Source organism: Alosa sapidissima, chromosome 21 (assembly GCF_018492685.1).
Source record: "Alosa sapidissima isolate fAloSap1 chromosome 21, fAloSap1.pri, whole genome shotgun sequence".
Lineage (NCBI taxonomy): Eukaryota > Metazoa > Chordata > Actinopteri > Clupeiformes > Clupeidae > Alosa > Alosa sapidissima.
The window spans coordinates 20,768,504-20,796,367 of NC_055977.1; the positions used below are offsets into that span (position 1 = coordinate 20,768,504).

General features: G+C 44.1%; 1 protein-coding gene across 1 annotated transcript in view; it reads left to right on the top strand.

Annotated features, from left to right (window-relative positions):
• Positions 1–1,331: 1,331 nt before the first annotated feature.
• The window catches only part of oxr1b (oxidation resistance 1b), a 53,404-nt gene continuing 26,871 nt past the window's right edge, over positions 1,332–27,864 (top strand). The window contains 3 exon segments of the mRNA XM_042076552.1: positions 1,332–1,372; positions 9,850–10,046; positions 25,581–25,660. Of these exon segments, the coding sequence (XP_041932486.1) occupies positions 1,335–1,372; positions 9,850–10,046; positions 25,581–25,660 (315 nt within the window). The 5' untranslated portion in view covers positions 1,332–1,334.

A 27,864-nucleotide genomic window follows, 5' to 3' on the forward strand; every position in this document is an offset into this window, starting at 1 on the left:
CACCTCTTCCCCAAAGAGAGAGCCACAAGTTGTTATGCCGCGGGCCAGTTTACTTTCCCAGCAGTGAATGTTACACAGAGGGTGAGAAGGTTCACGGTATAGAATAAGCAACTAAGCATTGTAGAGGGTTCAGCTATTTGGCTGCAGTCCATCCCCCTGAGCCTCCAGGATTTGCCTGGTGCCTCCCTCCTGTTGGTGGACTCTCGGGCCGGAGTTAACTGGCTTAAGGCTCCTGTGGCCCGGTAGAGGCTTCGGCGGGGATTGCTGGAGCTTAACAGAGTCCAGTGGGGGAGGAGCGGTTGTCCATCCCCAGATGGAAATACGAGTTATGTAACCTTTCCTGGGCTGCAGATGGAGGCGACGTAACTGAGGTTGTTTGTAAACAAAGACTGTTAGAACGGTACGTGGCTGCATTTTAGGTGCATGTGAAAACAATAACAAGGTTGCTGTTGTTGAAGGAAGAATGTTTGTGGAAATGCACATATTGCAATATTATCAAAGGATGGCCGAATTTGTATAAGGTTGAAGGGGAATTTGTAAAAGGCTATGACTTCGTTTTTCTTCTGTCAGAGGCCAAGTATCTAATGCCACCATTGTCCTGTCCTGTCCTAGACATGAACTCTTAATGACATTCGATGTCGGATGTGATTGAAATATCCCTCCAAACCTCATGAAGCCACAATACACACTTACTGAATGCATTGTGTTTCAATAAGTTAATGAAAAGCAGGATGGTTGTGCTGTCAAGAAATGCTCATTCCTTAATATAATAAACCCCTTCAAAGTGTCAGACTCCTTCCTCTTTTGTTGTTTGCACCTGAGAATTTTTCACATCCATTACACAAGTTATTTTTACAATTCATGAGATTATCCTTCAAGTTCTCCCATGTGGCATCCCTTAACTAGAGCGATGAGCCCCAATCCTTATTATGCTTTCAAGGCTGATTTTAATTAGAAAACATGTGGCTGAATAGCTTCTTAACACCTGTAGTTCTGCGCACCGTGAATCCTGACTGTATGGATGCAGATACGTGCGCAGCATGTGCTCATTCACGTAAACACAGAAGGTATACCCCCCCCCCCCCCCCCCCCCCCAGGAAGCTTAAGACCATGGTGTGAACACTGTGCCTCTCGTTGTGTTCTTATGCCTCAGGCCCAGGCTGCATATAATTGGTTCTTGTCAGGGGTGGTGCTTAGTTGCAAATTGGCTTGACCAGTTTGAGTTGCACTCTTTCATCTTCAGTGGATTTGCTTGGTGAACTGACCAGTCCGGTGGTGGTGGTTGTTGTTGTTGATGATTAACTTATGGATATCCAAGGGTTTTGTGTGTCTTAATGTCTGCAGCAATGGAGCCAGTTCTTGCGGCCTTGAGGTATGTGTGATTTTAACTTCTCCATGTTTAGTTTTGGTTTTCTCTTGCATAACTATTTTTGTGTCTGTGCTCAACTCACAGCACAGAATGGACTCGAAACATTAAAAAAAAAAGTACATACAAATATGTATTAATTTGTCTGGCCCAAAACTATGACCTCGAAGACAAGATTTTGTACTTTCAGTTGTCATGTTTGTTGAAATTCTGTGTCGTTGTCGTTGTATTAAGTCAAATATTCAGTGAAAATTGTTCATATTTAAAATGGACATTATGTATTGAAGCTGAGTATGTTTTGTGTACAGCACAAAGTATGCATAAACCATCACATTTGATAAACACAATTCTCAGCTTTGATATGGCGATACTGTCTCAAACAAAGCAGCTTTGAATAATTTAGCACATTCAATTTCTTTTTTTTCCGAACATTCCCAGGCATACTGTATGTGTCAAGGCATGTTGACAATCCTATTTTTAGCAATGGTGAAGCAGATAGTGCGATTGTTCCTCCAGTATTCAGCAGATTCTTTGATCTTACAATGTAGACATTCCATGTAGAATAATGCAAATATTTCTGTATCTTTTGCCATTGTTTCACTTCCATTGCTTTAGCTGAGGTTGGCACCATTCCTTGCAAACCATACCTGGTTTTAGTACAGATAGATAGATAGATAGATAGATAGATAGATAGATAGATGTAATTTAGATTTGTAGATGTAATGCATGTAATGCTTGTTTAAAGCATTTCTTTATTTTCAAATTCTGTTGCACTGATTGATGCAGGACGCGGTAAAAATAGTTGACCATGTTGTGTTTCCAAGGCATGTACTACATGGGGAAATATATTGTGAGCAAGGATAAAAACCCTCTTTAAAGAAGGATTTGCAGAAACTGATTGGTAGGATTGATTATTGCAGCATTTCTTCCTTTCTCACATGCATGCAGAATGTCGACGTATTTCTCCACACCTAATGGTTTCCCTGATTGATCACTCCATTACAGAAGTTAACAAGGGGGAGGGGGGAAAAAACAAACACTGTTGATAAATGCTTTCTGGTGAGGGCATGACCCAAGCATGGTCGTAAGCTAGTTGACCTGTCTCAGCGCTGAGAAATCCTCACTCCGGTGATTGCCAACCTCTGCACTTGTCCCGGCGTGACTGGCCACCTAGTCAGGACAGAGGTCAATGTTTTACAGCTAATGGTATTGAGTGCATTTTGCTGTAACCTGTATCCTCAGCAAAGAGTTCAGATCGAGAGAGAGATGCTACTGAGTGCTAAGATTAGACAGTCTGTGAGACAGTGGTTCCCTGATGCAGCATCCTACCTACGTACCATAAGTACAGAGAAAAATAGATGGAAAAAAATAATGGTCAAAGAAACTGTTATCACCTGTTTGGGTGGTTTTGATTTATTTTATTGTGTTTTTATTTACTTTATTTATTTTGTACAACAAGTGTATGTTACAAATTCTTATTTGAGACTAGGCTCATAACCAAATTCTTATTTGAGACTAGGCTCATAACCAAAGTCTGCAACGTTCCAAGTTGCCTGAGCCAAAGTCTGTAAAAACGTGTGCAATAGATGTATCATATGCACAACGCCATTATATGAGAATGGATATTAGATGAATGGACAAGGGGACAGCAGGTTACCTCCTGGGCCTTGGGACAATCCACTGGGACAGCAAGCTCAGACAACTGTCTAAGCTCCTGGACCGTTAAAATAGGGGAACATCCATGAGAAAACAAAAATAAAAAATAAACAAACGCGAGAAGCAAAGACGGATCCAAATGTGAAATCAAAACAAAGTGTCCTTCCGGAATGATGACGTGATGACCTTGAATTTCCCCTGGGGATCAATAAAGTATCTATCTATCTATCTATCTATCTATCTATCCTCACAAGTCAAGATACCAATACCAGACTGGCCATGTGATTGAGCCATGCTGAGACCTATTCTTGCAGCCCTCCTTTAGGGCCTCATCAAGCCGATATAACGCAGAAAATTAGACATTTTTATTTTTGAGGAAAATATGAGTAAAATAAGAGATTGCAGGACCATCTCATCAAGGTCTTTGGAAAGCTGTGTTCCCCTCTTTCCCTCCTCCCCTTGGTCCACCCCCTTCTATTCCTATGTGAGTTACTGACGTCCTGGAGGCCTGAATCCCTGACATTGAGCCTTTCTGAATGTCTGATTAGGAACAAGCCGAAGCTCTCTGAGAATCCTCTGAAGGGGGATGTCTCTGTTATGCTGCCCAGGTTGCTCAATGAACAGGATCAGAGAAGCCTTTGGAGAATTGTGTCCACATCTTAAGATATGCTTTTGATCACCGATCAAATAAAAATCCTACATTATGTTGCTTTTAGCTTAAGTTTTAAACTACTTCAAAGATGACCAAACACCAACAATTATTTCAACCTGAGACTAGTCCAGTCTCTGTTATGAAAGTTACACAACAAACATTTTAAAATTTAAAGAGAGCTCAGTGTAGAATTGATCCACTTTTCAGATTGGAATGAATTCTTTTTCACCAATTTCCAAGAGAATACAAAGGCGATAAGCCTTACTTGGAATACAAAGGCGATATTAAAGGAAGAGGTGGGATAGAATCTGCCTTCATCACTTAGGGTTAAGCCTTTGTTGTCCTGTTCGGTCAGTGCCTTTGGAGATCCCTTGCATGTGGTGTTGTTGCGTAAGGCCTGTAGTAAAAGACCAGGAGCCTGTATGTGTCAGGTTACCTGATTCTTAAGGGGTTCTTTATCTGCTATCATAAGTGAATCCTAAATCTCACTCCTATAGTCAGATGACTCACATTCCTGGCCTTTAAGGAAGGGATCAAAATATAAACTGTTTTTTGGTTTGATTAAGACTGATTACACTTTTGTTGGTGGGAAAATGTTTTATTATGCGTTTCCTGTGAACTACAGCAAGAGCTGTCCTACATTATGTTGGATATAGCTGTTCTACAGTTATTTGGATATAGCTCTCTCATCTTGCAAAGTCATCCATAAGTGAAATTGAATTCAAATCTGAAAAAAGATGACTCGTGATTTTCAATATAAATGCTGTTTAAGTGTTAATGAGGAAATGAGGATGAACATTAGGCGGGGATCACATTAGCCAGCGGCAAGCGGCAGGTCTCCTATTGTTCTCTATGGTTCGGCAGTGGAACGGTGGCAGCGCTGGCGTAACGCTAGCGTTGAACAAGCTGAGCGTTGAACTTGATTCAACTTTCAAAGCGCAACGCGAGCATATTCAATTGACAAACCGTTTGTGTTGCTTAGGAACGAGATAAAACTTATTATGGTCTGAGCATTGCGTTACGTTTGCCGTTGCCACTTGCCGTTGGCTGATGTGATCCCCGCCTTATAGGGAAGAGGACAGTTAGCTGCATACAGACTTCTTTTCTTTAAAAAAAAAAAAAAAAAACAGGTCATGGCCTTGGTAGTCTGAGCTGTGATCACTAATGAATACAATCTCTGTGCTATTGAGAAGCCATTATTGTAAGTGTTTGTGTTTATCTCTCTGCGATGCCATTATGTAGAGGCAATTACAGGCGTGTGTCTGTGCAAGCTGCTTCCACTTCCCAGTCGACAAACCCACACATTTAGAGTCTTTGCTCTTCATTACTGTGCCAATGAAATCCTCTAAGATGCGTAATCGTCTGCAGTGCTGTCTTGTTAGATATGGATGTTTTAGACGAGGAAAGGGTGTGTGTGTGTGTGTGTGTGTGTGTGTGTGTGTGTGTGTGTGTGTGTGTGTGTCTCGTCTGTCTGTCTGTCTGTCTGTGTCTCTGTGTGTGTCTGTCTGTGTGTCTGTAATGTTCACTAGTCTTTCATTTTGAGAAGAGATCATATGTATTTTGTGTCTGTGTATGTGAACTTGTTTGTTTATTCCAGGCTTCCCAGGAAGTATTGCATGTCTTCTGTGTTGTCAACATGCCACTCCTGAATATTTCAGAGTGGAAAACTCAAAGTGTTGGGGTGTGACTGGTTTCATCTCTCTCAGCCTGTAATCTATTCATCTGTTCATTTCTCTTGTCTACTGTGTGTGTGTGTGTGTGTGTGTGTGTGTGGGCGCCATGTCTCTCGCTAACAGATTAGACGAGGGTATGCACCCAAACTAGTAATGTCCGAATTGAACTAAATGGACACCAAAGCTGACAAATGACCTTTACCGGTGCTTTCAAACAGCTTGGGCTCCTTCCTGGGCACACGGCTCGTGCATAATTAACATGCAAGGGAGATGAAGCCTGTTTGTTTGCCTTCGCTTTAGACTTTTGACCCGGATGAGCTGCAGGTCCCTCCAGTACCAAACTCTACAGTCATTACCCATCGGCCACAGCAAGAGTGGGCCAGGTTTGGGGAGCGCTTGATGCTAACATCTGTGCTAGCAGGTGCATAGGCTCTCTGGATGGGCTAATCGGAGCCAGCCGCGGTCACGGAGCTCAGCCGAAACAGACGGCCTGGGAGTTGGGCAAGAGATCTCCGGGTTAGCAGCTGAGCAAATGGCCGCGGCGAAGGGACTGTTTGAGCCGTTTCACTCGCCGCCTGTCGGTGGTGATTTTTCTTTTTTTTCCTTTTTTGGGGGGCACTTGGAAATTACAGTCTTGGCACGTGCGGCTGGCAGACATTTTCCGCCGGCAGGCGGGGCATAATCAGGACAGGTGTGTGTGTGTGTGTGTGTGTGTGTGTGTGTGTGTGTGTGTGTGTGTGTGCGATCAAGGCATACAGGGAGCCAGCTACTCATCGCCGTGCTGTAGAGAGATGGTGGGGAGGGGGAGCTGCCAGACTAACCCCCCCCCCCCACATCCCCCCACCTCGTGTTGAGTTTTCTGTCACGTCTTCATCTGCTCTGGTGTGCTGTCACAAACACAGAGCTCTCGGGCGCTGGTTGATGGATGGGGAGAGAGTGATGGAGAGAGAAACAAAGAGATGGAGGAGAGGGGGGTCCTTTGATTCAGTGTTTTCATTTTTTTTTTTTTTCATGCAACCACAAAACTACGAAAAACACTAAAAGCCCAACAGGCCACTCTTGTGTTTGTGGGTGTGTGTGTTGGTGTGGGTGTTTTGGGTGTTCAACACAGCGTGCAAAGTCATGTCCTTTTGCTTGTTGAGGCTGGCATTGCCATTGTTGAACTGCAGGGGGACTCAACTCAATGAGCAACATTTTTAATAACGCAGAGAAGGGTGTGTGTGTGTGTGTCCTGAGAGAGACAGCTCCAGTCTATTCATAGTGACGGATAAATCGGAGGCAGTCACGACTCCTTCATGCGGATGCATGCTATTGGCCCGCTGTCTGTGTTTGTGGCGGTAGTGGTGGTGGGGGGGGTGGGCTGGGGGGGGAGTCATACTCTGTCTGCAGCCACACACCATCTTGCTTAGAGAATGCCTCTCCAAACCTTCCTCAGGTCCCCACCTCATTGGTGGTCTGGAGCAACCCTAGTGGTCAACCCATAGGTATTTTTTAAAAGCTCTCTACACACTGTGCGTGTGTGTGTGTTTGTTTGTGTGTGTGTGTGTGTGTGTGTGTGTGTGTGTGTGTGTGTGTTTGTGTACATGCACTTGCAAGGGTCATCTCCCATCACACACTTTTAAATAATGTAGCTTGCGGTGAGTGGTTGTAAGTGCTCCTTGTTTGCACTCCCACCTACAGTAAATAATTTGTTGTTATTTTGAACCCTTCGGAAAGGATTCTTGTAAGATCGAGCGACACCACAGGCAGATATGCAGTGACTCCGATATGTCAGAATGAATAATTGACTTGGGCGCGGTGAGCAGTGACTGACAGACGGTCTGCCTCCTAAAGCAGTTCCTTTTGTCATCTCTGCGGTCAATTATGAAAGCATTGTGGTCCGAGATGCACTCTACATGGTTTATTTCCCATACCCAGTCCCCGTATTTTACATTCATGAGAATGCCTGGCTCTTTGGGGGAATTGAAATATCCCCTCATACACATTCATAACCTGCACAAGATGATGGAGAACTGTCTTCCTATCCAAGTCATCGTTTTTTTTGTTGTTGGCTTTTTTTTGCCTTTAGTCTGACAATGCACTCTATCGGGAAATGAATGCAGAATAAAATGGCCTACATTTCCATAAGCCAGGGCAGTAATTCTTGTCTGCTCTCTCTAGGTGTGTGTGTGTGTGTGTGTGTGTGTGTGTGTGTGTGTGTGTGTGTGTGTGACAATACCTCATACACCTTCCTCTAATGTAGTGTGAGGACTGGTTGAATGCCACATTTAGCTGTGGCCAAACTACCACTGAGACAGCCGGCATGCTGGCACCACCTAGAAGTGTATTTGTGTGTGCGTTTGTGATTACAAACACATGCACACACACACTCACATAAACACCCACAGACACACACACAGACATACGCACATGCACGCTTGATGTGATTGCCAACCTGCTTCGACGAGTGTCTCTTGCTGTGGTCCCAGCTGGCCGGCAGCACGCTAGAGGGCTCTTTAGCAGGCCCACACTCGGCACACACAAGCCCAGCCCCCACTGCACACACGGCCTGCCTGTCCTAATTGAATTGTTACAGACTCAAAGCTGGAGGAGGCTCAATTAAAAACACCCACGTTCCAGCAGAGTAAAAGTGCAGGTATGAATATTCAGTTGTCGGCCCCTCCCTCTTGTTTGTTCAAGTTTAAGCAAGTGTGTGTGTGTGTGTGTGTGTGTGTGTGTGTGTGTGTACATGTCTTGTTACTGAGCAACAACCGCAGAAACCTCCTGCTGTGAACTCCTCTCTTTGCCTTCATGACTGATGGATTTCGAGATTTAATCAGTCTCCCACTCCTAGCTTTCATAGTAACTCCAAGGTGAATGGTGGCCTCACATCTTATAAACTGTTAAATTTGCCGCTGTCTGAATTGGAATTGGTCCCCTTGACCCCAATCACCAATAACCTCCAAATACATTAACGGGTTATGACCTGTATTGGAGGGTAGGCGTGGTTCGGCACGTGTAACTTTAATTAAATTGACCTCGGAGCAACCTGCAGCATTTGCACAGCACATGTGGTATTGGTGCGCATTAATTCCAACTCATTATGCTCACAAATTTCAGTGAATGGAAAGAAGACTAGATATTGCCGCGAGGCCTTGACATTTATGTGTTTTCTTTTCCTTAATTGCCTAATTGAAGAAAGCAGCTCCAAGTTGATTGTTTGCTGATCTAGACATGCTGCAAATGTCTGGGGGGAGGTAAATATCACCGCGCTATAAATACAATCCCCCCCCCCCCTGTCCCCGTCTATTAGCTAATCAGTTTAGCTTTGATTTATGACACTTTATGACTTACAATGACAGCTCCGTAAAAGTTGTAGGTGCCTAAGGGACTACAACCATGTCACAGGCACCAAGGTAGAGGTGAGAGTTGATCATTCTCCCTCAAATGCCACCTCTTTCACCTCGCATGTTTTCACTGAAAGGATTCTGTGCACGGTATACACAGTTATTATCCCATTTCCTCTGCTATAGACCCAACCAAGGAGAGCTTTTCTGATGAAGAGGATTTTCTAGGACAATACATGTTGCACACGGCGCTGCAGTCACAGCATTTCAAATTGGTATTGTGTGCAGACGAAAGGCAGCATTTTGGGCCTCGTGCATTCGTATCACTCTAAGCGGCAGACGCGTAGGCAGGTTTCCTCCCAGGAGCAGTCAGAGAGGATAATGCTTTAAGACGCGGGGAATCTGCTTAGTGGAATTACCGCTCATAATTCATCGCTCCCTCGCTGTCTGGGCTTTACTAGAAGGGTGGTGGAGGGGGATGTGGGCTTAGTTAGGGTGGGCAGGCAATTATGTCAGAGAGACAGAGAGACACCCTTACCTTGGCTACCTCTCCCTGGAAAGACTTTGAATTCAGGTCAGGGCACTTTCAGCCCTCTCTAGATGCCTGGTTGTGTTAGCGCTAGCCTGCTTATCTACCTTGGTGCTTGCTTACCGACCTAGTTAACAGTCCCTGGCCCTACTGCTATCAGTTCCCTTAGGAAGAAACAGACTGTAGGTGGAGCTCAATTTCAAGTTTAGTCTGTGAAACGATATGGGTGGATTGTGTCACCGACTCAAAGGAAGCAATAATGCCATATTGACCTTAGCATATTTGTTTCATCAAAGTCTGAGGTTTATTTTTAGGGGTCCGCTAACATTGCATCTATATCTTGAGGGATTTCAGTTTTCTGAATAATTCCAACCGTGTGTCTGTGTGTCTGTGTGTGTGTCTCATTTTGAGAAGAGATCATAAGAGGCAGTGTGTTATTGTGCGGCTCTGCAGCAGTCAGTCTCTGGAGCTTTATTACATTTTCTTGTCTGTCTTTGCACAAGCTAATTGTTTTGCTGCTCTGCAGTTTAAACTGTGCATGTTTTAATTTAGCATTTTTGTGGTTTGAGTCTGCTTAATTATTGTTCAGTTGACAGTGCAATGCTCATTGGTTTAACGGTGTGATTTGTGTTTCCTGTGTTGATAAGGTTGAAGAAGAAGTCCCAGTCGGTGGACATCTCTGAGGAGGGCTTTGCTGCGTCCCTTGTCAAAGACCCGCTTGCGTCACCCATCATCAGAAGCATTGCCCGGGCCACTATATCCGAGGAGCAGGAGAACAACACTACCAATGTCCAAAAAGGCCGCAGTCCTCGTCGTGGAGAACTCAAGAGAGGCTACACTATAGGTGAGAACATGAGATGGAAATATACGGATGAATGGGTCCATTCATCCATCAATCAATCAAGCTATTAATCAATCAGAGGACCAATCATTGAAGCAATCAATATTTATTAGCTATACACCTATACATTATACAATATTTATTAGCTATTACACCTATAGATTGAGTGTGAAAATGAAACAGTTACACGTTACTCCGTGTTAACGTCAATGGTTGGAGAAGAATGTTGTTGACAGTGTGTGGATTTTTTTTTTTTTTTTTACACATGCATGCATTTCACTGATAAATGTTTGAACTATCTTATTTCATGTCCTTGGTGGCTGATTCAGTTTACTGCATATTTAATCACAGGAAGCGCAGAGAGCGATTTGTCTACACCTGGATGCATAAAATGCCTGACACACACACACACACACACACACACACACAGAGTGGAATTCATTCAGTAATAATTTACACTTGCATCCACCTTGTTTCTGTACCATGCAGTGACTGGAGGACCGCCTTAATGGAGGGGCTTTCATTTTTAGCAGCTTTCTCACTGTGACAAGGTCCCGTTGATGCTACAGACAATCCATCACCACGGTGCAAAACACACCATTTCAAGCACACTCCTCTCTGCTCTGGCAGCGTGATTGCTGTAGGATTGCTACGCTTTCTGACTGGTAGTTGTCATACCCAACACTGTAAACCTATAATTTTATCTTGCTTACATAGAGTATCTTTTAAATGACTCTCATGGGTTCAGTTAGAATGTTTGTCCGTCCTTAAATTGCTATGAATGATGCCAGTTTCAAAGGAAACATAACCCTTTTAAAGGAAAAATATATTTTGTAATAAAATGTCACAAATGCAAGAAATAACCTAAAGGAACCAAGACTACATACAAGACCACACTAAAGCAGTAAAGCTGCAAAGCTATTGTGATGCATGGCATTTCGTTTCAGTTACATCCTGTAGCCTTTCCTGTGAAACTTTCGTGCAATATCGGTCACCACACTCTGTTATGAGAATTATTTCTCCATCTGGCACTAGATAGAGCAGATAAAATAGATGATGGACAAGAATAGATAGAAAGTATTTGTCATTGTATAATTTGGCATGCAACAAATTCTGAGCGCTCTTGTTTTGATGCAAAAATAATGCAGGGAAACGTGTATTTACTTGATCAAAAATAAATAAACTGTGTGTAAAAATATAACACTAACAGTAGAGTAAGCTAAACTCAAATGACCAGAGTGATAGATTACTGTTCATTTTACAGTGTAATTCCAAACGTCTAGTTACATTGTGGTTGATGCTTTATATCTGCACTTATACTACACAATAATGTTCAATCATACTGGTACACTGATGACATGGGACACTGTCTCTTAAGTGTTCTGTGGTTATTAAGAGTGAATTATATGCCAAGTCCTTCATATGAATCCAGCTGACTGCATATGAGGAGTACAACACTGATCATATTTCAGGCAGTGGGTCAGGCAGCCATCAGGAGTCCTCGCCGCTCCACTCAAAGACCGATGGGAGTCTGAGACTGTAATTCCCTGGGATGGAGTGGATCCTGGGCAAAAGGGACATGGGCGATTGCAGTGTTCATGAACACGGGGGCCCTCTTCAGGGATGTAATTTTCTCTGTGGAGGGGAGAGGGAGTGGCGGAGAGGGGGAGCGTGAGAAACAGACAGGTCCAAGATGGATGAGAGGTGGAACATTGATGGATAGAACCAGAACTTTGGTATCTCACAGAATGGCACGAGTCCTGTGAAGATTATAGCAGAAACGAAGTTGAAGTGATGGGTCTGTCATTATTAATTATTCCAAGAACAGTTTTCCATTTAAATAGTGTTTTTTGTGTGTGTGTGTGTGTGTGTGTGTGTGTGTGTGTGTGTTTGTTTGTGTGTGGTTGTGCCTGTTGAAAGACAACCCTAATAAGACTTTCTCTGTGTCAGCATCCATCACTGTTTTCAGTCCATTATCTTAAGATGAGGATAGATTGCAGAGTTTTTTTTACAAAACTTCAAATGTTTCCACTTGAGACAATATATTAAACTACAAAGTTATTTTGTGCAAAAAGGCACCTATTGTCCATTTCTCTCAAGCCCTTTCCAATTCATTTAGCAGAATATTGAGTGGATTTCCTTATTGGGAATGAAAGGGATCATTCCCTGTAGAATGGCCTAAGAAGGACCAGAGTGCTGATAATATTCATTGTTCCTCTGGTAGGAAATTACAGTAAGCACTAACCGACCTCTCTTATGGGGAATTGAACTGCGGTATATTACAGCCCCAAAAAAACACTTTTAAAAAGTGTTGTGGAAGTATCATCTTTCAGTATTTTTCTCTAATTGCTCCCCTGGAGGCACAGAAGCTGTACTCACCTTTTGCTTTAGTGCCTGTCTAACTGCCATTATTAAAATTCCCACTGTGCTGAATTTCAGCACCACACCATGGGCAAATATATTGTGGAGATGCTTTAGATACCAGGCTCTAATTAGAGTTTCTGACTTAAATGTTTTAACTGTTTTGTGTCTGTGTGTGTGTCTGTGTGTGTTTCCATATTGAGTGAAGTAAATACGCAACTATGCGATAATGAAAATACGAAGGAACAGGAGAATGAGGGATAGAAGAGGAATTGTTTATCCTGAAGGACAAATGCAAAGTGAAGTTGCAGAGTCTTCCACCCACCCATCGCTGTCTCCCCCATGGTCACATTTGACCATTTAAAAACATGTCACACTAAATGTCCCTTAATGTTGTATGCTGGAAATGGCAAGCCTATTAATCTGTAAGAGGGGAAAAAGACCTCCATCCTACCTTTGAACAAAGAAAAGGATTCATGCATTCAATGACCTTCAAACATGACCTTCCTCCAGCAACGGGTCTCCGAGGCAGCACAATAAGGCCCATGATTGACAGTAGCATCAGACTAATAGCATCTGTATTGATTCAAAGGATTAAAAAAAGACTATCACATAGCAATAGAACATTTTCTTGGGTTAGGGGCTCATAGAAATTTGGATTAGAGAGAGCATAAAAAATATCCATAAATAATTAGATAACTGTGCTGAGCTGCAAGTATCCGGTAGTAAGAGTGTTTTTTTCTTTGCAGTGGGAATTCAAGTTTTATTTAGTTAATTCTCTCTCTGGCCTGAAGTGATCTGAACCGTCTATCTGATGGGAGCAGCTGAAAGGAATTGTTGAGCGAGTGTGAAGGATCCTTAATGATGGAGTCTGCTTGTCTTTCTACTGCGTAACTGTAAAGGTCTGAGAGTTAGGTCAGAAAGATACCAGTGATTTTGACATGCTCTGACATGTTGGTTTGATACAGTTCTCAATCCATAACAGCAGTGCATGTTCATGATTCGATGCTAGTGTGTTCATGTATACTGTTAACAGACATTCAGGAATGAGATCCAGGATGTTTGTATTTCCTAGGAAGCCTGTAGCTCTAGAAGGTCAGTCCGGGTAGGTGTATATACCATTGCCAGCAAAATCCAGCCTTCCCAACTCCGTTGCAGAATGCAAAGCTAAGTCCACAGATGTATCATACTTGGATTGCATATCAAACTTCGGAGGATGATCAAACAAAATTACATTAAACTAATTACAACAATTTTGAGTCTCAAACCATGAGGAGCTCAAACAGTGGAGCGTTCCACATTCCTGTTGCTAGGAGACACCAGCCTCCCTCGAATAGCATCTTCAGTACCTAGCAAGGCAGTGACCTGGCCTGCTGGAATGTGGAATCCACTTAGTGACCGCAGACCAACTCTGCAAGGACCGAGCACTGATGGATTTGATATGTTGGACATCATGTGAGGTGCTGGGGGGAGACTGAGGACATGTCCCAGAGTTTCCATTATCCTGATTTTTTAACATCTCCCAAGATAACAGCAAGGGAGTGCTCTTGCTCTCTTTGCGGGCAATGCAATGCATATTGATAGGGTCACTTCTGAACTGGGAAAAAAGCACAAGTGCCTGGCTTTCCATGGAAGTGTTTTGTGTGTTTATGTGCACACAATATTGCCAACCCAATGCATTATTATTAAACTACATCCAAACTCCATCCTTCCTATGCAGTTTGCTGTCCTTATGTTTGAGACATCAGTTATGGGTAGATCTTCAAATCAGCACAAAAAATGGCCTTCCTCCACCATCATCTCTTTTTGTGGCCTTGAAACAAGGACCATCTCCCTGGCAACATGACCTCCCTCCACGCACATCGACATCCTACCATCTTCCGTTTCACCTTTTGTACCACGTAACCCTGTCACCTCCTCACATATCAATTACTGCGCTCACAGCTATGATGTCATCTGTACTTAACCTTTTTAGGGCCCTGTTCTCCCAATCGCCCTTCACCCGACGCCTCTCTCCCTCTAACCTTTGTGCCTCTGACCAAATCCATCTCAGCCAACACTGCTACCTCATCCCTTTTCCCCATTTCCCTGTGATTAATGTGACCATTGTAACTGATCTCAGTACAGTATATATCAAGGCTGGCGAAGTTGCTATTACCATCGGATAAATTCATACCGATCTGGAGTGCATGGAGAGGATGAGATGCAAATGAGGTGAAGTTGGCCGCGGTGCACGCTGTGATTGCATGGCAGGTTCCTGGGAAAGCATCTGCTGGAGTAGTTCTGGTAAATAAGTGTTTGCTGGGTGGTGAACGAGCATTAATCTGAGGCATAGACGTTCTGTCAGGTGGCGGAGGCGGCCAAGAAAAAGTGACTGGCGAGGCTGCAGCCCTTTCTAATTGGAAACTGTTGCAAGCGTCTCTCTTTCAATCTCTCTCTCTCTTTCAATCTCTCTCTCTTTCAATCTCTCACTTTCAATCTCTCTCCCTCCCTCCTGCCTCTCTATGGATAGCTTCACTGTATACTGCTGAGTAGAGCAGTGCCTACAATAAGGAGGTGCCGGGGACTCAGACACACACACATGGTTCAAAAATGATGGATTGTTTGAAAAAAGCTTTAGGTTTTAGCCAAACCTTCCACTTTGCACTGTTTTTGAGTGTCAGCTGCCATTGTTTTTAAATCAATCTCTCCCTGACTCGTCTTACTTTAATCATCAGTAGTGTACGTTCAGCAGTCTAGAGCTGATGCTACCCTACCACCTTCAGATAAGCTCTCGTATTGGCCTGTGAACTAGAAACTTATAGAAACAGAGCCAACACTTTAGAAAGTGCTATCAGTGAGTCACTAGCCGTGGAAGGTTCAACTGCAGGGCAAGGCATATTTGTGTGGAGAATCCCTAAGGTTCTTCAGAGCATTAACACATAAGTCACACTGTGCGGTGCTCTCAGGAGTTCTGTGGGAGAAAACATGTCTATCTCTGGGTGTCATCTAGACCGATGCCTGTCTCCAGGATGATGATTTTAGTGCACACTCTACTGCGGAACATTTACCATTTGCCATTTGACACCCCCCCGCCCCCCCTCCCAGTTGAGTGATTCTCATGTCCTTTATATCTGCACCTAGCTCTCCCCTCCAGGAATTCACTTGGAGGTGGGAACATAGCCTCTCAGCTTTGCTAGCATGTGACCCGAGAAAGTGCTAATGCAAGAATGAGCAGTCATAGAAGTCCAACAAAACCCTTCCATCTTGTCATGTCTTCACCTTCACTGCTTTTACAAGGCCAAGTACTTGATGTATTGTGAGGTCACAATACACACATCAGGCCCTTTGAAGTTTGAAGTAGGACATAGTCCTGTAATATTTCTTTGCCAAGGCCTTTTAATTCTCTGAATTGCCTGGATCACAGAATAGAGCCAGCAGTCTTCTTATGTGAAGTGCATGACTATGGACACTCTTAGCTAGGTCTTTCTGGAAATTCAAAGCCACAAAGCATCTACAACAAAACCCACTTACAGTATGAGCAAGTCAAGTCTAAGTAGGTTTTTGCTTCTCTCAAGGGATCTGAACAGCTGAATATTGTACCTGATGCTTCTAGAAGTCCTTTGGGTAGGCTATTCTAAGTAGAACTTTTTGAGGGAGTTTATGTCCTCCATGGAATGTGTCCAGATCAGCTGTCTTCAACCTGCCTTAACCTCTTGCTACCCCCCCTCCCTCCCCTCCATCTCTCTAAGAGTCGTACAGCAGCCAGGCTGACGATGCACACAGACAAGTGCACTCTACCCCTGGGGAATGGCCAGTCAATACAGAAAACTTGTAAAAAGGAGCAGCGGGGACGGGAGGGAGTTGAACCCCGCAAGTTTCATTATTGACATGACTATGTTATTGACATGACTATGTAGCCACTCCAGCCTCCAAATTCCCCCACACTTGTGAGGAGAGACAGAGAAACAAGGTGCAGAGTGGGAGTTAGAGGTCTCCATTTTTATGTTGTGGGCCACTTGATGGATAGCTGTGTAAAGAAAGCACTTGTAAAAAGAAACGTCTTCTGGACAGAATTTCCAGAGGCGAAGCATACATTAGTTATTGTCCAGTCTGTCTGTTTACTCATGAGTGTGTAGTGGTGTGGTGTGGGGGGGTAACCAAGTGATCCATCCACAGTATGGTGTCCAAGGGTGTGACAGGATGTTTAATCAAGCGACTTCGGCCCAGTGTTCTCAGAAGTGTGTTTGTGTTTGCTGTGTGTGTGTGGGGTGTGATGTGTTTGTTTTTTTCCCCCCCTTCACTGAGCCCTCCCACCTCTCTCTCTCTCTCTCTCTCTCTCTCTCTCTCTCTCTCTCTCTCTCTCTCTCTCTCTCTCTCTCTCTCTCTCTCTCTCTCTCTCTCTCTCTCTCTCTCTCTCTCTCTTTCCACCAACCTTCCCTCACTCATTCTCCTCTGGTAAATAAATCGATCTGAGCTGTCTCTTCTTGCTGTATTGTTACTCTGCCACTGATGTCCAGTGAGAGCCAAACAATGACGACAAGGGCCCTCTGGCACACGTGATTGTGTGGTGTTGTGCTTCAGTGCAGCAAACACTCACAGACAAATGTTAATGTTAATCACGCTGTGCCCATGTCTCTGAAATCACTTGAAGGGGAGTAGGTGTACATGGCAGTGCTGTCTCATCACATTTTAACAAGGCCATTCGGAAAGGCCCTTTTAGTTTAAATACCTCAGCCGTGCTTCTCCTCCGACTCCTTAGCCATCGTGAACTTTAAATTCCACCCGACAAAAAGTTCTCCTTCCCAATCTTGTGTCTGTGAGTCATGCTCAATGTGTCTGCACTGCAGTGATGAGCGCAGAGTTCTAATTGGTTTGGCTGCTGACATAGTCCTCCCTTTTGGTTGCAAGGATCCGAGAGCAAAAGGTGTGTGTGGGGGGTGGGTGGGTGGAGCGCTTTGGGGCCCGGCTATACTGCCAGCGACTCTTGGTCTGTGGGAGGGATGGGGGCATGATTGCCCTCGCTGCGTCTGCAAAGCCAGTCAGTAATGGCTGCTGATGTGCGATGTGCAGTTGGGAGATTAGCGGCAGAGACGGCGAGGGTGCCCTCAAGACGGTTATTGCTCACATTCATCACCAGGGGACAGCTCAGGACCTCGAATGTGTCATGCAGTGGGCAGTGGTAAAGTTGTAATTACTTGTGCTTGCCTCTTTTGCATTGGCTTTCAATCTCATTGTGGGTGTGTGTATGTGTATGCGAGAGGGAGAGAGAGTATGTAAGTGTGTGTTTGGCTTGCATGTACATGGTAGAAAGGAAAATGTTAAGTGTTATTAAATGTTACTGTGGCATTTCTCTCCCTTTGTTTTGATACTGCCCTTTACTGTATTTACCATGGGTCACATTCATTAGTCTATGTCATATTATTATTTTAAAGTCTAATGCAATAGCCTGGCTACCCTATTATTATCTTGCTGCAACACAATGGACCATTTAGAAGCACAATGCATTTACCCAACTGTAGGCCAGAGCAGCAAATTGAGATGCATGTTTTCCTGCCTGGCAACTGTAATACCAGCTGCATATGCATGAAGGTCACTGAAGCATTTAGAAGATTGATGACTTTATGGTCTCACCTGGACATGTTATGCCTTTGACGTTTCCCCTGAGTCATTTAACAGGGGGAGGGGGAACAGAAAGAGGAGTGCTGGGTCTTCTCTCCCAGATGAAATGCCCAGACATAAAACAACCATAAGCCAAGCGGTGCCACACGCTGAAAGGTCACTCTATGAAATTTGAACAGTCGTTAAGGGGCATCTCATTATTCCTGAGTTTGTGCCCGTTTGCCCTTGACCCACACGATTGATTTATGACTTATAATATTAAAAAATAACCATTTGCAAATCATATTTTAAGGGGCCATGTCCCTTTTTGAAGTAGAGGATAATTTTGCCATATAGTTTATATCAAACTAATTGTGATTGCACTGAATACAGGGCTATACAGTATCCCGAGTCAGGCATTAATGTACATTTGACAAAATGCGTGTCTTTATGTATGGTCATCATGTTAAAAATGGCAAAGTCACTCGGATTTAGCCATTTTTTGCAAGGATTGTGTAAATGCTTCAATGTAGGCTAGGCGTACTGTAGAAGAATGTGGAATGCAAATTGCGTTGCCTTCACATTAACACAACCCTTGCAATACCAAAATATGCCACTATGAAGTATCAACAGGTAGTTTAATGAAGTTGCTTCACTCGACTGCACAAGGATATTAACTCAATACTTAGTCTAGATACAATCTAAAAGCTAAGTTGGTGGAAAAAATCTAATACTATGGGGCAGCAGTTGGTCAACTCAAGGTTAACTTCTATCGAAACCTGGAAGTTCAGCCTTGTTTCATGGAGAAATATGGAGAGAAAACTAAGACAATGATTTTCCTCATCTCCCCGTGACGTGTGTGTCTGTTTTAAATGGATACATAACATTGTTCAGTGCTAGCGCTCAGAGACCACTACTTGCCGATTTACATGCGCAATCATAAATTGTCAGCACTTATTCTCGTTCCTTCGGCATGCTGTAGTCTGCATGCCAGCAAGTAAAAGTTTCCTCGGCGAGGCTTAGTTCCTGCTTCACGCACCTCCCTCTGTCAGCACATGTTTGTGCTTGGAATTGGCTTGAGCTACTGGCGATATCCCATTTCATTTCATTTCAGTAATGTAAGCCTAGTTTTTATGTCTTACTGTCATATCGTGACACTGAAAGTATGGATTCTGTTTTTTCATCATCGGGACAAATCAGTCCACCAAGTGGAAAAATCATAACGCATGAGAGTACTCGTATCCGTAGAATTTCCTTCAAGGACTTTTATGCAGAACCTGAAGGTAATCCTCCTTTACAGACCAACCGTTGTTAATGTGTGTGTAGTGGATAGATATTATGGCGTCTCTGACTATAGGCTACAAATGTATTCATCACAGGCAGCTATATCCATCAGGTAGCCTGTCTCATCATCTTACAAATACCAATGCAGAGGCGGGAGCTTTAAGGCACATTAAGCTTGTTTAACTATACAATTTGCAATAGGGTAATTACAATATTATCAAATGCACTGACATGAAATTAATTAATTCATTATGAAATATGTTGCCACATATTTAGGCCAACGTTTACTTTGTACACGTCGCCACACGGCGTTTGTGTTCTTTTAAGATTTCCTTCCCAAAGCATGACGTTTCAGTTGTTCCCTCCAAGTGCTTTCCTGGGCCTGACATATCATTTAAGTGTAAATCTCGAGTCTATGCCAAATTGCCTAATATACTCACTAACTATGTGAAGTTGTGAGGGTCTCTGCTGTGTAGCGCAACACTGACACCTGTCCCGCTCTCACTGAGCTCATCTAATCTAACTGCTGCAGAATTCACCACACTTGCTCTCTTATTTTTGGTGACCTTAAAATACACCTGAACTCCGAGGCCTATTTATTTACTATGTGGAATTTTCATCAATAGGTTGCGCTATATCAGACGTGCTTATAACTTTTAACGTCAAGAGGAATGTAGGTTGTAGCATCGGCATCAGCGGAAAAATGAAGGGTGAATGAGGTGGCATGTTTGATGTATATCAGGGCCCTGGATGCCATTTTACTGATGTGTTAGATATGTGTTCTTGGATTGATATGGTGTGGTAGAATAGAATTACTGTATCCTAGAAGTGTATTACTGTATCCTTAGAATTACTGGTTACTTTCAGTAGTCTATCTCCTCCCAGTCCCAGCCCCTACTGCTATGGGCAAGGAAAATGTCTATGGAAATGTATTTCTACAAATCCTCACTGCTTTTAAATTCTCAGTTTTAATCCATAAACCTACAAACTTGCCATTATGACAGAAGCCATGTTAAATACTACACACGTACAGGGAGCAAACATGGCCTTTTCAGCCATATAAAATTGTGCGACTTCCTCCTGCAGAGGAAGTTGTGGCCCAGTTGTAGCTTCTGTGTGGGCAGGGTCCCTGTGGAATGGGAAGTGACAGCCCAGAGCAGAAGCATGGTGACAGGGCGGGTGAGTGGCAGCAGCCTAAAAATCCATGTAACGATTCTGTTACAAAAGCCTGTCAAGAGGCTGCTCCCCTCGCCTCTAATTTGACAGGCGGCAGGGAGCTATGGGGCGAAATGCCGAGTTTGTGTTCTTTCGAGCTGACCTAAACACTCTCTCTCTTTGCCTCTCCTCTTCTCACATCTCTGTCTCTGTCTCTCTCTCTCTCTCTCTCTCTCTGTCTCTGTCTCTCTCTCTCTCTGTCTCTGTCTCTCTCTCTCTCTCTCTCTCTCTCTCTCTCTCTCTCTCTCTCTCTCTCTCTCTCTCTCTCTGCCTCTTCTCGTCTCACATCTCTCTCTTTCTTTCTTTCTCTCTGTATGTCTCCTACCCCCTCTATCTCTCTCTCTGTCTTTCTCCCTCTTCCTCTTTCATATTGATCTCTATGGTAACAAGAGAGATGCTGCCCCTTCGATCTATAGCCTTTGTGTGGCTTGCGTCTCATTAGGGTACAGGCCCCCCTGGCTCCCTCGAGGTGCAGCAGGTGACACTGACATGGCATTCCTTTCTGCAGTCAATATTAAACACCGCTCCTTTGCCTAACAGACCTGCAGGGTCAGGACACATTTTACTCTTAGTTTTATTATCCTTCATTAGATGATTTCTGTTAAGGTATAATATTGCTGGTTAAAGTGAATTTGATTGAATTTTAATACAATTAACAGTTCTACTCGAGTACTTTTCATTTTGTCGCCACTGCATACCGAGGGGAATGACCAACTGCAGATGAAGTTTTCGCCAGTACCAATAAAACAGATTCATAAATGTGTAGCTTCAAAACTGTGAAGCCATTGTTATTCTTTGGTTTGTTATTTAACCAGGACTATGAAACATGGTTTTGCATCAGCAAACGAAACAAGAAACATGCCAACTAGCGCAGCCTTAACCATGTATTTATCTTCAGTTACATCTATGTGATGAGAAGGAGATTTTAAATAAATAAATAATGGTCTTTTATTTGATGCTCTCTCTCTGTCTTTTGCCTGTGTTTCTCATGTGGTCATGAGCGAAGGGAATATACAGGGGGAGCCCAGATCTGCGTCAAACCTGCCATTTCATCCATGCTGTCTAAAAATGTCAGGCAGAACTCTGTGTCCCCTTCCTGGTGCTCACCACTTCCCTTGCTCATCCTCCTGACGGCTGGTCACCAGAGCAAAGTCATCACAGACGCTGAAGTGCCCCCCCCCCCCCCCCCCCCCCCTCTGAAAACCCTGAGTACTTCCTCATCCTGCCACCAACACAATCATCACTCCACCCCTCTTCCTCCACCACCACTACCACCACTACACCTCCACCTGCAGGCTTTACAATGCCACACTGTAATTCCTCCGGACGCTATGGTCAGGCTTCATTGTACCCCTGACAGTCGCACCCCCATCACCACACACCGCCACCACCCCCCCACCTGATTACGTCTGTGGAGGGCATCTGCTCTGCCGTCCCCAGCCAAGCAGTCACTTCCGCTGCCTGTGTGAAGCCAGCGTGGTCCCAGGCCCTATAAATAACCCACTGAGGCAAGTCAAACCACGGTGACAATGCACGGTTGTACCTGCTTCAGTGAGGAGAGAAGGGGAGAAAAGGGTGCGTTTAGGTCTCGCACTGTGTCTCCCTCTGTGTCCCTTGTGTGGATGTGCAGGATTTTGAGTTCCCTCAGCTGTCCTGACTCACTGCTTTAGGCATGTGGTCTTGTGAGTTGTGCATGCCCCTTCTTTAGACTCTGTTTCTGTGGACAGATGCAGCTGGTAGTAATTACTAGTGACACAGTAGGTTGCCTTTGAATGTCATCCACAGGTGACTTGTAAGTGGATGCTTTGCTCTGATTCGCTGAAGTATTGTAGCTTTGACCTTTACCACATTGCAGTTGCACTGATAGAGATAAGTGCTGGTACAGTATGTGAGTGATATGATGGTCATGTGTCGTATTGCTTAATTTTGTTGTGCAGCTAGATTAGTTGAGGGGTTTTGTAATCTAAGAAGCACATTCAGGTACCAAATTCCAGAAGATCCAGATATGAACATTATATTCTTGATTTAGTCACATGCTGATTTTTGTTTCCTTCATTATGTTATGTTAGCGGCTATGCAACAATTTGATTTATGCAGGCATAAGGCTATAAATAATGTGAAGACATTTCTTGTTCTTCCAATTACCTTAATATATATTCACTTTATGATGATAAAGGGAACAAATCAAGGCAAACTGTATTTAGCTTTTTTTATAAATGGCTGTTCACATTGTAATCGCAAGAGAAAATGACATAACGGCAAGTTTGGCCCGGTAAAAGATGACCACAATTATTGTGATGCTTCATTCTGTGCCAGACATGTAATAGGATGTGACCAAACCATTGGGACATCATTTGGTTGATCTGCTTAATCGTTCTGTGGGCATTAAGCCGCTGACATAAAATTAAATTTATTCACTGATTACAGTGCTGATATGTACCCATTGCGAAATGAATCACTGGCTCTTCTAGCAACCAATAAGACTGTGAACGTGGAACTTGGTTGCTGGTGATACACTATCCTTATGCTTGCTCTTACCTGACCCTCTGCAGGGCATTGTGGGTAAATTGTGAGCCTGGCGCCCTCCCCAGAGTGGCACATCAGCTTGACAGGCAGTTGTCAGGGGGAACAGGCTCATTATGAGCCCCGGCTGGAAAATAATGAACAGCACTCGGACCTTTTTAACCGAACAGGGCTTTCATTACCGCGTCCCTTCGGAGACTGCTAGCCAGGACGGATGTCTTGCCAGGACAGGTGTCTTGCCAGGAGAAAGCCGGAGTCATTTGTCAACAAAGGAGGCTGGGGGCCAGCCCCCTGTGTCTACATAAATCATCTGTTGTGACACGTCCTTAACCGACTGATTGTAATAGCTAAATGGACCAGGGGAGGGAATGTTTTCTTTCTATAATAAGAAAGACTATGCAACCCCCCCCCCCCCCCCCACACACACACACACACACACACACACACACACACACTACAGCACCAACATGGGTTATCTATTCTGTTGCTGGCTGGTTCCGTTGCTACAGCACATGTGTAGGAGCCAGTTGCTTAGTCATGAACATGACTTGTGTTTACCTCATGCAAAAACCTCTACAACTGTCTATTTTCTGCAAGCATCGACAGTAGACGGTCTCGTTAAAACCATTCAAATATACAAGATCTGTTCTGATTGGTCATGTGTTGTGAGCCTGGTGGTGCACTTTAGTACTGATTTGTACAGTTGTGTCAGAGTAGTCAGGATTATGTTTTTTTTCTGTCATGGGCAATCTTTTGAGCCTGGTGACATGAAACAGGTTTGACTCCTTGTGAGCATTTTTCCCTTTGTCTGAAACTTGCAGCATGGGGTTTGAATATTACATGGCAGTTGTCAAGGCAAAGGCAAATATGCAGATCTTTTTTTTCTGTCTGATAGCTGTGTTTTTTTTAAATTTATTTTGAATCTTCAATGTGACCGTAGTCAGGAGCTTCATTCTTCCTTCATATGTGGAAGGATGGATTGGGCTCTGATGGCTCAAAATAAATCATGCTTGTGGAAAGTGTCTGTCTGTCTGTATATGTGTGAGTACCAGATTCAGGGAGCCCATGACTGGAAACGGTAACGTGTCTCTAATGTGCCACACTCTAAGCAAAGGGGATTGTGGTCTGTGCTCCTCCATAAAGTGCTAAACGGCTCCGGTCCCTTGGAAAGCTTTCAGTAGAGAGTGGCTGTCAGCTAAATTCTGTTTTATGTGGTCACATGGTTTCCTCAAAAGAAGAAAAGAAAATCATTCTATCTACTCCTTGGATCCCTTATGAACCTAATCTCCAAGAGAACATTATTCTCTCGAGGTGTTCATTACGAGGAAGGAAAATTGCTAGGCACCCCAGTATGTGAAATGAAGGAATAAGTGGTTGGTTTCCTACACTGTACTGTTTTTGTAATTTAATTAGCCCCAAGTGCCCAGTATCTTAGGTGACGCACAGTGACAAAGGAAATGAATGCAGTATTCCAAAGTTATTGCCCAACAAGATATATGAACAGTTCTACATACAGTAAAGCATGCAAGCCTTGAAAATGCTTTCTCATCACAGATGCTTCTTTAAAGCTGCTGTAGAGTTGGCACATCACTCACTTCTGTTTTTGACATTCTATAGAAACATAATGGAATGATGAAATAGCCTAAGGCAGCCACTCTTCTCAAAGGAGAGCTGAGCTCTCACCTTCCCTCTTCACTCTTCCCTTCCCTTCCCACTCTCACTCCCTTGTTTTTACTTGGCTCTTGCTCTCCTTTCATCCATCTATTTTGATTCAAGATATTTATTTATATTGCACCATAAACAACAAACATTGATTTGGTGGTCTGTAATTTAAAGTATTGCATATTGCATTCTTAACCTCTCTCTCTCTCTCTCTCTCTCTCTCTCTCTCTCTCTCTCTCTCTCTCTCTCTCTCTCTCTCTCTCTCTCTCTCTCTCTCTCTCTCTCTCTCTCTCTCTCTCTCTCTCTCTGTATTTGTGCCACTATGCCTCTCTCTGTCACACATATTATACATATAGGCACAAGACCAGAAACAGACCTTTCCTTCATCACACTCACTCTCCTCTCTCTCTTCTCTCTCACACACATACACACACAATTTGCCTTTGGTCCCTAGAGTAGAGGCATGATCTGCCCTTGCTAAGGTCTCAGCTCTGTGCACATCCCAGCCAGAGAGGGGATGGGAGGGTAGAGGGGAGTGAGGCACAGGAGAGGAGGGTGGGAGGGGGTGGAGTGGGATGGCAAGGTGAAGAGAGACCTGTGTGCAAGTGACAGCAGGAGAGAGCGAGAGAGAGAGACTGAGACAGAGAGAAAAAGCAGCCACTCCTCGCACAAACACAACCGAGGCAGGTGACACCGGGCTCACTGTGGAGAGAGAGAGCAGATCTGTTCCACTCCTCTTCCTCCTCCTCTCTCACTCGTTCTGTCCATTGTTTATCTCCTCCCTCCTCTCTCCGTGGCTAGCCGGTTAGCGGGCTGGCTGGTGGGGTGGGCTGACATGCGGGGGTGAGATGAAGAGACGGGAGAGGAGGACCATGACCAGTGTAACGCGAGCTCTTCCTCGCTTGCTTTCAGACACCGGCCAGAAGAAGACCGAGCGCAAGGATGGACGCCGCATGTCCTTCCAGAGACCCAAAGGCACCATCGAGTACTCTGTGAGTATGGGCTTCTCTTTATTTATGCTCCCTCCATCTCTGTTTCCTTTTCACTCTTCTTCTATTCCTCTCTCTTTTTCTCTCTCTCTCGTTCGCCATGTGTGTGCATCTCTTGTTTTCTGTGTGCTGCTCTCTTTCTCTGCTGTGTGTGTCTGTGTGTGTGTGTGTGTGTGTGTGTGTGTGTGTGTGTGTGTGTGTGTGTTTGTGTGTGCGTGCGTGTGTGTTTGTGTGTGTCTGTTCCCTCTCTCCCATTCAGTATAATGAGTCCAGGTGGCTTTGTTTACATAAGTTGCTGTCTGCATCTGTGTGTGTGTGTGTGTGTTTGTTACAGATACACACATACACACACACACACACACACACACACACACACACCTACACACCACTATACAGAGGTTATCTCTGACATGCTAAGTCTGTTTTCTATTTCTCATTGCACCACGTGCCTGCTGTGTGGTGGGATTCAGAGCTGGCGCTCCAATGGAGACAGAAAACTGCCTCCCTCATCTGAATAAATCCTGCTTGCCTCTCCCTCCATATCTCTCTGCCCCCTCTCTCCATCTCTCCTTACCGGTCTCGCTCTATCTATATTTATAACCCTACCTTCCTCATTCTCTCTTGCCTCTACCTTATGCTTCTCTCTCTTTCTCTCTGCCTTCCTCTCATGTGTTCTCTTAGCTCTCTCTTTCTCTGTTTTTCTCTCTGGCAGTACATCTGTTTGTGGGAGCAGATAGACTCCTGTGCTGCACTTGCAAATGACCCTTCCTCCAGCATTTATCATCTTTATTGATTTGGTGTAAAGGGGGGAGAGAGAGAGAGAAAGAGAAAGAGAAAGAGGGAGGAGGGAGGGAGAGAGCAGAAAGAGAGATCTGGTTCCCTTTCCCTAACTGGTAACTGAGCTGTAGCCCTCCTCTTGTTGTGCTCTTGAAATGACCCTCAAATCTGGGGCTGCTGTTTCTCCCTGGTAACAGCGATCAAGGGGCGAGTGAGGGCAACAGAAAGACATGGAGAGTTTAGAGGAGGAGGATTTGTAGATAAAGTCTGAGAGAGAGGGAGAGAGAGAAGGAGAGCTGGAGACCCTACAGGCTGATCCATCCTGAGGGCAGCCTGCTGCTGACAGCCTTCTCTAATGATGCATGGACCCTCCCTGATCCAGCATGGAGGTCCTGTCTTTGGATATTTGTTATTTCTAAGAGCTATTCTACATGATTAGTTCCACTGTCAGTCAGTGTGGAGTCTGCTCCCCATCTCTACTACTGTCATTTTTGAGAGAGGGGGGGGGGGGTGCCCTGGCAATAAGGGTTATGGGAAGAGTTTCTTTGTCTTGTTCTTCAGAACCCTCCGCTTGGATGATGAGGGAAATGTATGTTACAAAACATGGCAAACTGGGTTCAGACATTGCTGTTTAGAAGTATGGTTAATATGTATGAATAAAATATGATTGCTGTGGTGGTTGTGATGAGCCTGGTCAAATGTGTTTTTCTCATTGAGAGAATGGAAAGCCCATAAACATGCAGTGTTCTGTTTTGTCAGTTTTAACTGGTCAGCCCTGAAGATTATATTATGTAGAACCTTCTAACTTGTAAATGTTCCATTACTCTTAGAATAGCGGAATGCTGAACAGACCATGGGAAGTATAAGTATGAGATTTTTTGTTTTCACGATATGTAAGACATTGCATCAGTGTCCCTAACATGCTCTTGCAAAATGAGGGTAGTTCCTAAATTTCTTTGAGCAGATAGATATGGAATGCCTGTTACATAACTCGTTCTGTTAAACAGAACACCCGAGTACAAAACGGTGTAGCTCACTTGCCACCCTCAAATTGCTTACCTGTAGAAACTGTTTCTTAAACCAAACAAACTAAGTGGTGTACCTTCGCACCCAACTGCTTGCATATGTTTTATATTTACCCACCACTGAAGGCTGTGGGGAGAGAGCGAGTTTGTTTGTTCCCTCGAGAGGAAGTTGGCACCATAGCAAAGAGGAAGTGTTTTCCACAGATACAAATCAGCAGTGACTGCGATTTGTACACCTATTTATAAACCTATTTATAAACCTTTCTTGCAAACTCGACTTAATTTGTTTTTAATTTGTTTTAATTATAGCAGGGTTTGTTTTATCTCTTGGCTGGTTCCAACACAGCATTCATAAGTTTTGATTGCAGTGACTGAGTCTGTGCTGGCTGTTCCCACTGTACTCAC